Genomic DNA, 14732 nt, shown 5'->3' with positions numbered 1-14732 from the left:
ACCGAGCTGTGCGGAGGGGGGGGGGGGGGGGGGGGGGGGGGGGGAGTGTCTTTAATCAGCCAGGACTCAGGACCACCGCACAGCACCCGCTCGTCAAACCGGGCCAGTCCTGGGTTTGCCCCATCACGTCTATGGATTTGTAATTCTTAGGACAGACCAGGAAAGCTATTTTCAAAAAGCCATCAACGCAGCCACACTGGGTGTCTGAAAATCCCACCCCCTCGCCCCAGTAGAAGCATGCATGGGGGGGGATCTTGCTGGCAGGAGGTAGGCAGTCTTAACGTTTGTTTACACTGCCTAAAAATCGGAGAACCGTATTAAGCGGTCTACAAAAATAGATATACAAGCACGGTTCTGTGTTTTCAAATCATGGGGTGCTTTAAACAGGTTGAAATCTCTGCAGGTACTTTTCTCCTTGGGCCATTTAAAATAAATAAATAAATAAAAACACACACACTGGCACATTCCCTTTGAGAATGGATGCAAAGCCCATGGATAAGAAGCACCTACGGGCTTTGCATCCAAGCGTACAGTTTTGAAAGGTTGCCCCGCCACGCGAGTGCAGCGACAGGAACAGAGCTGCGAGGTTGGGCAAAGGATATGGGTGTGGTGGAGAGGCAACGAGGGAGGCAACTGTGCAGACCTGGACCTTCCAACTGGTCCTCATTGCTATCCCCTTCTCTATTAGGATGGTACATAATCAACCTCAGGGGGGGACTGTCCCAGGATGCAAGGGGACACAATCAGCACTGACTGCCCCGTGAAGTCACCTGGTCAAGAGGAACGAGCAAAACAGAAAATAAACAGGGAGGAAAAAAAAAAAAATTGCAGTACTTACAGCGATCCCATCACTAGCCCCTGTGGTGAGGTAGATGTTATCAGGATCTGCGGGAACACCCCCATCCCGTCTCTCGATGTAGCTGGCGACGTCTTCCCGAATGCAGTTCACACCTTGGCTAGCGCTGTAGGACCCTGAATGAAAGGAAAAGGCCATGCACCCAGATCAGAGCAGCTTCCCACTTCTGCATCTAAACCCGCAAGGCAGCGGTGCCGTTTAGGGCCAGATACAGAGGATTTTTCTCCCATTCTGTGTCCATGGGAAGAGACCTTGTCAAATCAAGCCCTGGCCCTTACTGTGCTGGGCGGGAGACCCTGGGCTCAAATGGTGCACACTGGAATGCCACAGATGTGGCACATCTGTCCCCCCCCCCCCGGGTCCCTGTTATGTATCCACCGTACAATGGTTAACATAACAGACCGGCCTTAAACATCTCCAAGTATGAAATTCTAGTTGGCCCATAAATCTATTCAAATTGAAAAATACTGTTTTACCAGTATCCCCTTGCGTGAAGAGTCTCAGGTTTCAGCCCGACACCGGTGTAAACTTTTAACAAATCAAATCAAGTCAGTTGTGTGCTTTGGATTCTATTAAGTTACGCATCTTAAGTAACCTTAAACCCCCCCATCCAATTACCATCTGCCGAGTTCCACTGTGCTACAAGCGCTGATGTTACAGTCCCTGCAGGGTCGTCTTGCACTGCATGTTGGTTTACCAGCCTCGCCTCTTAAGGGCATTTGCAACTCTTACCGACTGCTGCAGCGAGGCAGATTTCAGGGCTCCCCACGTATGAACATATATTTCTGCTGCACTCAGGGCACCTTGCTGGCTCCCAGTCCTTGCGTGAATTACCTGTCCTGGCCATGAATTCTTTCCCATGGGCAAATGACCTTTTCAGGTCCCACGAGAGAGATGATCTGGGTGTGCCAACAGTCCAAGCTCATTCAGTCGAAACTCAGGAACTGTTTCCTCCTGCTCTCTCTCTACTGCAGTCCCCGCTCTGTGGAACTCTCCCCCACAGCTACTACATCTAAAATAATGTTACAAACCTACTTAATTTCTAACTGATTTACTTGATTTCAGTTTTCTGCTGTGATAAAGAGACAATCTGAAATTAAGGTTACTTTATGTGATTACAAGATTATGTATGATGTTTTCATTATTGGGTTATTAGGTGTACTTTGCAGGAAGCGACAGAGAATGCCTGTTGTGGATTTCAATTTAGATACAAGTCCTTATCTTTTATCTTTAATTATTTATACACACAACTCTCCGCTGTGGCCTGCAGCGGTTTACGTTGCGTGCACACATACGGAAAAAGTTCTGCGGTGGACTGTGAGCTCCGTTTCAGGGCAAAACAAAAACCAGACCCTCATCTCATGGGAATGGGACCTATGCGTTCACTGCTAAGCAAAGAGGCACAGGGAACAGCCGGGCTCCCAACCCACATCAGGAAGCCGCTCACTCACCCAGGCTATATCCGCCGCATCCCTGCAAAATCCGCATGGCCCTAGTCTTGGCATCCTTTGGAAAATTTGGGTTATCCAGCAGGTCTGGGTATGTACAAAGAGCAACCACCTAACACACACACAAAAAAAAAGTGAAGTGTTAGCATAAGCTCAACCACAAATGACTGTTTATAAAATCAGGGACATCAAGGCTACAATTCCACACATGCAGTAGGGCTGAGCCAGGCCTGGATCAACGTTGACCTGGAGGAAGTGGCAACTCTGGTCATAAACCTGCACATCTCGTTTCCTAGAAAAATAACCTATATTTGAATACCTATGCTGTGCACCATTATGTTTCTGTAATCCATGGTAGGATGAAAATATTCCTGCAGAACAGGTAGAGACTAACGCTCTCCGACAGCTGAGAAATTATAAGGAAGTTGTTTTAAAAAGAAAAAGATTTGTTACCTGACGGAGAAAGGTGATTGGCTGCTGTCCCATGGCATGTGCATCGCCAATGTTGGCTTTGATGACCTCACTGAAAGGCTTTTTAATCCCCTATTGACAGAAGATAAAGAGTCATGTTTAAAGCAAACAGTTTCGAAACAAGATGTGTTAACGTAAAAATCAAGCTTTCTAAAATCCCAAATGGATAGATATCTAAAGAAAAAAGGTTAAAAAAAAATTTAAGTCTTTCACAACCCCCGGGGGCAGGAAGAAGAGTGTCCCTCTTACTGCCCCCACAGCAATGCCTACTGGGCCAGACTTGGCCTGCACAGATACTGGGGGGGTCCAGAGAACGCTGCGGTCTGACAATTGTCGTCACACCAGGGCTAGGCAAGACGGGAGTTAAAAGTGGGGGAACTACCAACACCACCTCCCCCCCCCCGTGCTAGTTGTAAACTGAGGCTCCAGGGAAGGCTTAGTTTGAACTAGAAGCCCATAGGGGCAAGAGGATGTAAGCAATCATTTAACCATTCTCCCAAAAAAAGGGGTCAGAGTCTCTCAGAGTATTTTAAGGACCATAATGCACAGAAACCTTACCCCAGTTACTCGCTTCCTTTGCATGCGCACTCTATACAGCAAATAAAAGCCGCAAATAAAATAAAGAATACACTCTGATCAAAGCATGGGGAAAATTAGGGAAAGAAAGGAAAAACACAAAAACACCACAAACACACAAAAACAACCAAAAACCAAACACAAACTTAGCAGGCTGGAATGAGAGCCCCAGTCCCACATTTACAAAACCATCATGAATTATTCTCTCAGTAAAGACAATTATTTTCTGGGGCAGAGGGAACAGGGATGATGATTTGTAATCTGAGCAGAAACATGTTTTAGTTGTTGGAAGGGAAAGTATTAGCAAGACTATACAAAAAACAGTCAGTCAATCTCCTTGGCATCGCATTTCATATGGCTCTCGCTTTAGTTTCCCTGTACTTCATCTGCGTACAGTTAAGCAATGTGAACAAACACGTTTCACAAGACAAATCTCTTCAATTCTTATGCAGGCGGATCAATCCTCCGGCTTTCGCAACCGTCGTGTCATCGTGATGTCCGCAACTGAACTGGGTGGCAGGATATTAACTTAGGTGTACCGTACAGATGATTAAAAAAAACACAAACACCTCATAAGGCCAAGGACAGATTATCCAAAGCTCACGGCTCAGAGCCTGCGCTTGGAACTGTCAAAAAAAGCAACCAATAATGGAACTTTTTGTCAGCCAACGTCCTCTCTTTCACTCGAGAGACCATGGCTGAAACCCACACTTCAGTCAGCGCCAGCTGTTTTACAGCAGCCTCACTAACCTTGGTTGTTGTGGAAAATCACTGCAAAGCTTGGTAGCATAGAAGGGGGCCTGGATGTTTGTTTGGTTTAAGTATGGGTCTTCTAGGAAGCAAAAACCAAGATGGCAGAGAGCCTGAAATCACTGGCAGAGGTGGCAACTGAGTTTGGGCACGCTTGGGGCAGATACTAATGGCAGAGGAAGGAAGAGGGTTGAGAGTCTGGGTTAAAAAGACAAGTGAGGAGAAGCTGGCGATGAGTTGTATATGGGAATTTATGTGCACATCTATAAAAAAAAAAAAAAAAAAAGGTTGAAGAATCTCTCAAATGGGTGCAGAGAATGGGCCATTTTGGTCTTTACCTGCTGGCATTTCCGAGGTCAATGGCTCTCAACCCAGTCCTCAACTAGCCAGTTAGGTTTTCAGGATAACCACTATGAATATGCACGAGAGAGATTTACATACAAGGGGACAGGGAAAGCAAAAAATATAAAACTCATGCATATTCTTTGTGGATAGGCCTGAAAACCTGAATGGCTGTTGTGCCCCCTAGGACTGGGTTAAGAACCACTGTCCTGGGTTACTATGCCTTCCCCAAACAGCCTCCTGCAGACTCCCTGGGTAAACGGCCATTTCTTGGGCGTGAGCATATCCCTGTTTGCTGCGTCACTGCACTGCGATTCGCTGCAGCTCAGCACTGCCAGGGTAGCAGTTTCCCCATACACACGAGACAATTACTTCTACTGAATAGTCGATAAAATTAAATGCTTGCAACCAGATGTTCACAAGGAAGGAGACAAAACACAGCTGCTCGCGCAGATTGGTCTAGTGTGGAAAACACACTGAAGGCACAAATAAAATAATTATTCCAAAAAAAAAAAAAAAAGAGACTTTTCAGTACGGTCTTTTTCCCCTGAGTGTATTCATCACTGATGATTTGCAATTTGAATCCTGAGAGAGAGTGAGAGAGAGCGAGAGCGAGAGCCTGAAGAGTTCACACTTTTGTCTCTTCAAAACAGCCTGATGGGCCGAGCTGAAACCCTGGGCCTTTGAGCACATATCAAAAACTTTAATGCCAATTTATAACCTACTGAAATGTGGCTCTGAAAGGTTTCTAGTAATAAAGAAAGAGAAGAACATGATGTAAACAGAAGGGCCTGCTCAAATTCAGACCACAAGTGCCATTTTGTAGGGTCCTGCATCTCATTTATTTACATTCAGAAAGCTTTATTGGCAGGACAATTGGTCAGCATTGCCAAAAAGGAGGCAACTCTGCAGGCTACTGGAAAGCCCACAGATGCTTTTATCGCACGTGCTTGCAGCTAATTTTCAAAATTAACTAGGGTACATAATGTGTGTGTCGAGGAAACATTTCCCAGGCCCCAGCATATGGGGCTGGTATATCCACCACAGAATTATGTAGAAGATGCAAAAATGGTCACAGGTACTGACTCGTACCCTTCGGGCCTGTTCATTTACCCAACACTTATGGATTAAAAGGTGACACGATATCTTCCTAAAAATGCTGGTTATAAGGTCCCGATATTACCGGAGGCTTTTCTTTTTCAACAATTTCCCCCCACCATCATTCAAAAATAAAAAGGAATACTTTATTTTACAGGAAGGCATGTTTAACGGGGCCAAACAGCTACTTTAATGACAAGGGTCCCTCTGCATGAACTTCTGCAAACGGGTAGCAGAGCATCGGTTGTGTCCTTAAAACATCGACCGCCATTTATCGTGACTTGGGAGAGTTACAAAAACTCTCTCTCGCCTGGAGCGAGACGCCTAGTGGTGAACAGTACTCAACACTAGTCTTCTAATAAGGAAACTGTATCTGTGCAATAATTACTATTGTAAATATGGTTAGGGATTGTACTGGTTTCAACGTTCTTTATTTTACTATTTGGCTTTCAGTGCATAAGAAACAAGTGCACTTTGATGGCTCGTGTAACTGGTTAACTTAAATGTTTGTTTCACTTTTAATAAACTAGGGTAACGTCCGTGTGCTAAGAGCTCCTGCACACAGAGAGTCTGCTATTCGTGCAGACGGCAAAGAAGATGTGAAATAGCACGTGTACCTTTGGAAATCCCACCCAAGTGAGCTGTTCTCCTGCTCCCCGCCCTCCCCAGGTATGCTAGCCGGGCAGAGGGCTACTGCCAGCCAGGCCAGTTTACGTGGCTAAATGGCTTTAAAATTACTCTTGAAGAGGACAATTAATAAAAGGAAAAAAAAAAAATCACGCAGTTACGTGCCTAGATCCCCGAGTGAGCAAACCGCCAAGGGCATGGTAGACTAAAGGTAATGTGGCTGTATAGGTAGCTGCTTTGCAAGAAGGGTGTACCCAGGGGCGTTTGTGCGAGATGAGAAGAGGATGCACGTAGGACTGCGTTTTCATTTCTGTGTCCATCCTCTCTTCTCCTGGAACCCCAGCTGCTCAAACAGCAGGGACTTTTCTACCCAGGTAGTATTTATTTGGAAACCTTCCTAATGGTACATGCGACTGAGGCAAGGTCAGGTCAGCACCATTTTTCAATACGGTGCCAACCAGGCGTAGGGCAAGGGAATTTCATACTTGAGGTACGGGAGGGAAGGGCCTCCCCAATAGAGACCAACGCATTTTTTTTTTATACTTGGAGGGACTGAGGGAGATCTCACTACAGGCCAACGAGATCTTTTATGGATTTTGGGGGTGGGGGAATTTGGTAGTCATGGCCTACTTGGGAGATTGAGTAGAGTCATTTTTCTTATAGCCCTGGGGTAAATGGGGGTGGGGGGGGGAGGGGTTGTCAGGTTTCACTCCTCCCACTTTTTAGACTTCAAGCCTATTTTTTTTTTGGGGGGGGGGGGGGGCAGGCAGGGTCAGCCCTTTAAGGAGATGGTGGCCCCATGCTTTGGGGGCCACCATCATGCATAAAGGGTCAATAATGTGTGTTTTATCCTGCAGTGTTTCGCTGTGAGAAAAAAAACCCAAAAACGAGGCAATTCCACCACAATGTTTTTTCAGGGGAGGAGACCCACTATCATGGCAACACCTCCCCTGGACAGGGGGGAACCCCTCCTGCAAAAAAACACATCATGGCCTAGTGCACGTAAGCTTTAAGGTAACAATTTTACAACATTGCCCAGAACCAAGGGGGCTCACCAAATAAAATACAAATCAAAAACTATGTACAAATACAATCTTACCAAAGGGTTCATCATGCAGAACCACCTACGAAATCTTGAAGTGCTTGCATCGAAGCCTGGAAAGAAAAAAGGCTTCTGGACTGGTCTGACTGCATTCAAGGAAAGAAGTTCTTAGGTAAGATTACACTTCTATTTCTTCATCATCCAGTCAGACCTTCCCTGTCGATTCACATATGCCACCATTGTGACAGACATCACTCTCACTGCCAGATCTTTGAACAGAGAAGCAAACGAAAAGGGCAAGGCATATGGCCCTCATCTTAAATGATTGGACTGACCACTTGACCTCCTCCTTGAGCCAGCTGCCCCAGGCAGAGAACCCCACATGGAAAGGCTGCTGGCCCAACACCATCACCCAGGCTGGGGGCTCAATCTCTACCCTAGAGGTGGCCAGCTCCTGTCCGAAAGCCACAAACAAGCCAGCTTTTCCGGATATCCACAGTTAATATGCAACTGTCTTCACCTTACAATTTTGCCGTTACCACCGGACTCAAAATTTGCTAAGTTGTGGTCTTGACCAAGCATTGTATCTCACAATGAAGCTAGTTATTGTTTAACAAATGTATTTTGACTCATGCCAGCATTTCTGCATGCATATACTTCGATATGACTTCATCTTAGCTGGTAAGCCCACCAATCCCATGCCAAGTGAACTGTGGTAAAATCCAACCAAGATCAACATTTGGATCATATGCAGATGCATATGTATGAAGTCCAAAGAAAGAAAGAAAAGGACTTTGAACTTACAGATATGGGACCACGCTGCCACACACGCAAATGCCACATTCGCAAGCTTATCAATTACCACTCAAGTGGAAAGTGTCCCATATATAAAATTTTCAAAAATACCTTTCAAAGTGTTACAAGGGCAAAGAAATTTCCTCTTTGTGTTAATTCAATTAGCTTCTTTGAATAATGTATTCATTGCAAAGAAATTTTTAAAGAAGGAAGTAGATTGTTTCATAGAACTTCAATGCATTCGTAAGCTTGGCACTCAAGCTTTGAGACTGGGCTTGCCACTCAGCTCCGCCAGCCCTACTCCACTAACTTTGGAGCAGCTGCTGAATCATCCTCGCCTACGCCCTGGCAAGGCAAGCCATCTTCGCCCCGTCCTTGCCTGCATAACAAAGTTGCGTCTACGTTCTGGACCTGCTGCCCTGAGATTGTGGCATTAACCTTTCATCTGCCCTCCGTGCTGAAAAAGACCCTGATTCTCTGAAGGACTATCCGACCGCAGTGCATAGCAGGAGCCTGAGATGTCCCTGAAACATCTTCAAGCACTCCTTATCAGCCTAATATAAAGTGGCTAAATTACTACTTTAAGCCTGGTTGTTTATTGGCAACGTGTTTGAAGTTAGCAGGGAGCTAGACATAATATTCATTTCATAATCTTTGCAACGAGAGTGATATACTCTGATGAACAAGAAACAAAAACAGTATGTAAGATGTAAAACACACAGTATAATATATCTAGTGTATGATTGTGCTGCTATAATAAAATGATTATCCACCGCAGGAAAGGTGTAGACAATTCTGCTCTTGGATCTTGTTTTATCTGATTTAAAATGTAAGGTAAACCATCAGGCTGATACAGTAAATCGCGCCCCCTCTCCCAGTGTGTGCACAGGCCACTCTCCTGTGCATGTGATTCAGAAAAAAATTATTCAAATTAGGGCCCACAGTAAAAAGAGGCGCTAGGGTCACTAGCGCGTCCCTAGCGCCTCTTTTTGGACAGGAGCGGCAGCTGTCAGTGGGCTTGACAGCCGACTGTTCTCAAACCCACTGAGTCACGGGTTCGGAAACCAGACGCCGGCAAAACTAGCGTCCGGTTTTCAACCAACGAGCAGAGTTACAAAATGTTTTTTATTTATTTTACTTTTGGGACCTACGACTTAATATCGCCATGATATTAAGTCGGAGGGTGTACAGAAAAGCAGTTTTTACTGTTTTTCTGTACACTTTCCCGGTGCCGAGATTTCTCTTTGGGTAGGCGCTAATTTCTGAAAGTTAAAATGTGTGGCTTGGCTGCACATTTTCTTTCTGTATCGCGCGGGAATAACTAATAGGGCCATCAACACGCATTTGCATGTTGCGGACGCGTTTGACGCACTATTACCCCTTACTGAATAAGGGGTAAAGCTAGCGCATCTAAAACGTGCGGCCAAACGCTGGTTAACAGTACAATGCTCTGGAGCGCATTGTACTGTATCAGCCTGCATGTAAGATTAAAATCTTACACTGCCCTCAGCATTGGAAGTTAAAAAAAAAATAAGAAAAAAACAGCACAAACCAGAAAATGTGCCTAAAAAGACTCCGCACACAGTGAAACGATTTCTGTGCATAACTCATTTTGTGTGTAGAAAACACGGCTTATGTGCATGAAAAGTAATTTCCTGCACAGAAAGCATTTTTTGTGCACAAATCATATTTTAATGCTTAGAAAATGGTTTGTGCACAGAAAATCCTGAGTACAAAGTCCCTGCACCGCACTCCAACTCTTCCCTATAAACTACCACCATTAGCCCTGCAAATTCTACTCCACCTCAAACTAAGTGTAAGTTTCGGCACTAAGAAACACACACAGTAAGCCAGTGTATTTCTCTGAGGGCCTGATTCATCAAGGCATTTCCCCCCCATAGACACAGAATGGGAGAAATGCCTTAGTGAGTCAGGCAAATAGCAAATTCTTGGAATTTCCATGCAAGGATACGTACACACATTCAGGCCCATACAGTAAAGTCCGCAGGCGAGCACCCGCTCTCCCAACGCGCGCGATTCAGTATTTAAATTAGGGCCTGGGACACCAGTGCGTCCCTAGCGTCTCCTTATTGGCGGCTGTCAGCCGACGCTTAACTTTACCTGTGTCGGTTGTCGAACCCAGACGGCTACGGGTTCGGAACGCAGACTCTGGCAAAATTGAGCGTCCGTTTTCCAACCCGCGGGCAGGTTTTTTTTGTTTTGTTTTGTTTTTTATTTTTGGGGCCTCCAACTTAATATTGCTATGATATTAAGTTGGGAGCGTGTACAGAAAAGCTGTTTTTTCTGCTTTTCTGTACACTTGCCCGGTACCATCTGAAATTAAATTCCTGCCTTTGGCAGGCGCTAATATCTGAGAGTAAAACGTGCGGCTTGGCCGCACTTTTTTGCTTTCTGTATTGCGGGTGACTACCTAATAGGCTCATCAACATGCATTTGCACGTGATGAGCGCTATTAGTTTGGGGGGGGGGGGGTTGGTTGCGTGTTTTCCAGGCACTATTACCCCTTACTGTATAAGTGGTAATAACAGCACGTCAAAAACGCATGGCCAAACGGGGACTAACTGTGCGCTCGGCCAAGTGCACCGTCCTGTATTGGCCTGATTGTTGTACACCAAACTCCTTGTTGCAGTGGCAGTAAAGTCTACACAACTGAGGGTTAAACTGCCCTCTGCCAAATGGCAACTTATTGCATCAGCCTAACTGGCAAAAACATTTAGCAAACAGTGTAAAGGCTCTTATAAAATGATTTAATGATTACATCAAATAGGACTGTGGTTTTAAGAAAACAATCCAACTACGCATAGAAAAGTTGATTAGAAAATGAGGTTTTCCTCACGGAGGATTAAAAAAAAAATCCTTAATATTAATCCACCCTGGAATAATTTGATTATTGCGAGAGCCTCGGGACTATGGCTTGTTCATAGCATAGGGTTTGGTGGACATGAGATAAAAAATTTAATGCCTAATCTTGAACTCCCAGCAAAAACAAGTATTGCTTAAGGCACTCAATTCCAGATGCTATTGATTTATTTATAGACATTTGATATTCTGCTTCCCCAACAAGTGACCTCAATTGTGGTTCTTGGGAGAGACTTGAAAGATGCAAAACTGGAGCTCTGTGGGCCATCTAACACGGCCATAGTGGGAGTAACTTTCAGAGGGAATTCTGCAGTAAACAAACAGGATGTTACATGCTGACATGGCCTTTTGCTCACCTGGACAGCCAATACGCAGGTGAACTTGTGTGCACATCATGTAATCACATGTTTACCTGGCCTGACCAGAAATGCTCAGGGGGAGTTTGTACTGTCACACATACCTTTTTGATTTTAAGAAGCATGCATATACATTTAAGAAAAAGATTCGGTACACATTTTAGCAGGTGTGTGTGCACAGGCAGATTTAGTAGGATAAGTTTAAAAAGCACAAATATCGGCTCTGAAAATTAGTATTTAAAAAAAAAAAAACACACACCTTACCCACTTAATGTTTCAGGCAGTAATAAATAATTTGTGGTTTCTTTCTTTAATGAATCATAAAGACACAACAAGCACCTTGCTGATCACTAATTAGCACTGTGTGCAGTCCTCTGATAATGAGGTCTCTGGGCGCATCGGCTCCGGCTCGCCGCCTACAGCAACGTTTCAGGACGCCCAGCGCTAGGGGTTGGAAGTGGTACAGACCAGGATGGCACCGCACAAGAGGCGCCGCTGCCTCGCCCGTCAGACTTAAGCAGAAGGCAGCTGCGTTCATTTTTATTGCGCTTGACAACGAATAAGGCTCTCGCCCATGTGCTCCTTTTGTAATGCCCCGGCTGACTGCAACCCCACCACCGCTTCTGAAGTTTCACACAAAAGGGAAATAGCCATCTGCACACAGTTTTGAAAAAAAATCGTCACGATCATATCCAAAAAAAGGCCACCTAAGTAAAGCGGGCCAGATGTGCCCGAAGGTGTCTCCCATCTTGTGCCTATGCTTAGCACATCTGCCCCCCCCCCCCCCCACTCTGCCCCTCGCTCTCGTTCCCCTATTGCAGCGGGCGCCCAAGCAAGAGAGATGGGGGGTGGGGGAGAAGAGCGCCAGGATGATGCAACGGGCACAAGGCAGACCGAAACGATTCTGCGCTCAAGAAACCACGAGAGCCGCCGAGAGAATCCCCCGCCACCCAGCGATGGAGAGGGAGAGAGAGAGAGGCGCCTGCGGGACTCACGTTTTGCAGCTCCCGCTCGATCTCGCCGGCCTTCAGCACGATGGGGCCCCGCACCGCGTACTCCACCGCCTTCACCTGCGGGTTCATGGACTGCAGGGTCAGGATCTTCCGCCGGCTCTTCCCGCTCACCGCCCGCGCCTCGGCCACCGTGCTGAAGCGCAGGTCCCCCTGCCCGGAGGACGAGCCCCGCCGGCCCAGGCTCCCCGCTCCGGCCAAGCCCGGGCTAGCCCCAGCCTGCCTGGCCAACACCCGGAGCCGATGCATGGCTCTTACCAGCGGCTTCCTTCGGGAAAATAATAAAAATAAAAAAATAGCTGCGCTAGCCCAGTGCAAGGGAAAGAAATCGATGCCACTAAACTGGAAGACGAGCCGGCGACATGGTGCAAGTGAAGCAGCCGCTGGCCACCTCGGAGAGCTAAATCCGAGGGGGGGAGAGGGAAACCCGCCTCCTGGGAGCCGCCGGCATGAATAAGCAAGAACGCCGAGCAGACACCCCCACCACTTGCATCACCTCGGGTCCATGCCAAGCGCCCCAGCCATTTCTCGCTCCCGTTCAAACTTGCTCTTATGCCCCAGCAGCGCTTGTAAATGTGGCAGGAAGGAACCGGCCCTGCCCCCGCCGCGCACGTCGGGAGCTGTAGTTTCAAGCACGCGGCCTCCGCTCGGCGGCCACGGGCGCAGAAACTACAAGTCCCGGAATGCAGCGAGGCTGAGTTTTTGCCTTGATGCTTGCTGGTGGGTGTGAAAGGGAGAGCGGAGGGGGGGTGCGTCCCCGTGCTCCTCCCCGGGGTGTAAAATGATCGCCTGCCAGCTGTCGGCCTCTCGGATTACGGAAGCTTGGGCTCGCCGCAGGCTCTGTCCCATGTTATATCCCCTTCCTTCAGCTTGGCTGCACTCACACACACACCATCCATCCACCACAAACCGTGGGATGTTTAGGGAGCGACAAAAACAAAATAGCTTTGGCATTCATCTCTTTATCCCCACTTTCCTCTACTTATTTTTAGCTGCACTGCAGTCTATGTGAATTTTCCTGACCATTTTTATTTACATTTGTTTTTATTTAAAGCAGTGGCGTAGCCAGAATTTATTTTTTGGGTGGGCACAAGATTAACATGGGTGGGCTGTAGGCATGCAGGTCTGAGACCTACTAGTTGTTTTCTTATTGATAAATAATGCCATATACTGCACCCTACAAAGGTTTTCTAAGTACCGGTAGTTTGCAACAGCCATTATGCATCATGTATGAAACTTTAAAATAATTGACCTCAATTATTTCAAGCACTTACTAGAATTTAAAATTCCTTATTAATCTGAATTTATTTTATCTTTATTGCAGTTTATAAATGCACAAGTATATCATGTAAAAAGCAAACAATCAGATTCAATCATGTAATAAAACAAAGATTAATGTATTCTTTCATGAATCATCTTTGCAGAAAGTCAGAAATCTTCATAAATACAATATAATTAATCATCAGAACAGATGCAGAGCAGAGCTAGGACAATTCACATTACAACTAACATGAAAAAAAAATTCTGATTCTGGTGTTATCTCAGTAAAAAAATATCCCTCCACTGCTATATTGTGAAGTAACACAAATTCCTGCAAAGAAAGAGAACTTCTAGAACCTTGCCATACAGTCACAGCACTGACTCCCAGGACTCAAATAAGAGTAACCTTATGAAAAAGCAGCAATGCAAATACTACACCAGGCCCTAGAACATTAATACATCACCTACGGGAATACCAGAACAAGCTGGAATACTACAGAGAAACTACATGCGAGCAGAAATACTGCACTTCAGTCACACACACACACACACAGGCAAAACAGAGACCGACCCTGTTTCTATAAATTAGAAACAGAAACATGCAGACAAAACCAAAATAGAAAGCCTGAGAAACTAAAGTCTCTGAACACTGGAATACTGAAGAAAAAGCAAAATACAAACATTTAAGAAATGCACATACCCAAAGATGATATATTTGGATTGCTCAATAAGAATATCAAACATTAAAAATGTCAAAAACACCTCATTCAATAAACCACAAAAAAGTGCATCCGCAGAACCATAAAGAAATCAATACTTAAAAAATGGGAATCAGTATCAGAGTAAATGTGCTCTTGTTAATGTAATCTACAGGCTCTTGCCCGCAATGGGCTGCAACCAGCATGATATATGAGGACCACTATGGGGTAGATTTTCAAAACGTATGCGCGCGCCTCCATGTGCACTTGCTACCTGACGCGCGATTTTATAAAATGCCAGGTCGGCGCTCAAGGGCGGGGTCTAATTTTGCAAAATCGTGCAGCGACGCATCGGGACCTTCCCCAGTTTCCTCCCAGTCCGCTCCAATTAAGGAGTATTTAAAATTCCTTATTAATCTGAATTTATTTTATATTTATTGCAGTTTATAAATGCACAAGTATATCATGTAAAAAGCAAACAATCAGATCCAATCATGTAATAAAACAAGGATTAATGTATTCT

At 45.6% G+C, this 14732-nt stretch overlaps 1 protein-coding gene across 1 annotated transcript in view; it reads right to left on the bottom strand.

The window, feature by feature from the left end:
• Positions 1 to 12818, bottom strand: part of GPT2 (glutamic--pyruvic transaminase 2) — a 30850-nt gene extending 18032 nt beyond the window's left edge. Inside the window, exons 1-4 of the mRNA XM_029608467.1 lie at positions 12237 to 12818; positions 2758 to 2847; positions 2308 to 2416; positions 839 to 972 (exon numbers count right to left, since the gene is read on the bottom strand). Coding sequence (XP_029464327.1) covers positions 839 to 972; positions 2308 to 2416; positions 2758 to 2847; positions 12237 to 12500 — 597 coding nt within the window. The 5' untranslated portion in view covers positions 12501 to 12818. The remainder of the gene's footprint in view (positions 1 to 838; positions 973 to 2307; positions 2417 to 2757; positions 2848 to 12236) is intronic.
• Positions 12819 to 14732: the final 1914 nt, after the last annotated feature.

This window comes from Rhinatrema bivittatum, chromosome 7 (genome assembly GCF_901001135.1).
Source record: "Rhinatrema bivittatum chromosome 7, aRhiBiv1.1, whole genome shotgun sequence".
In the NCBI taxonomy this organism is placed as follows: Eukaryota; Metazoa; Chordata; class Amphibia; order Gymnophiona; family Rhinatrematidae; genus Rhinatrema; species Rhinatrema bivittatum.
Note: the sequence above shows the minus strand (reverse complement) of the source record. Positions and strands in the feature narration are given on the sequence as shown.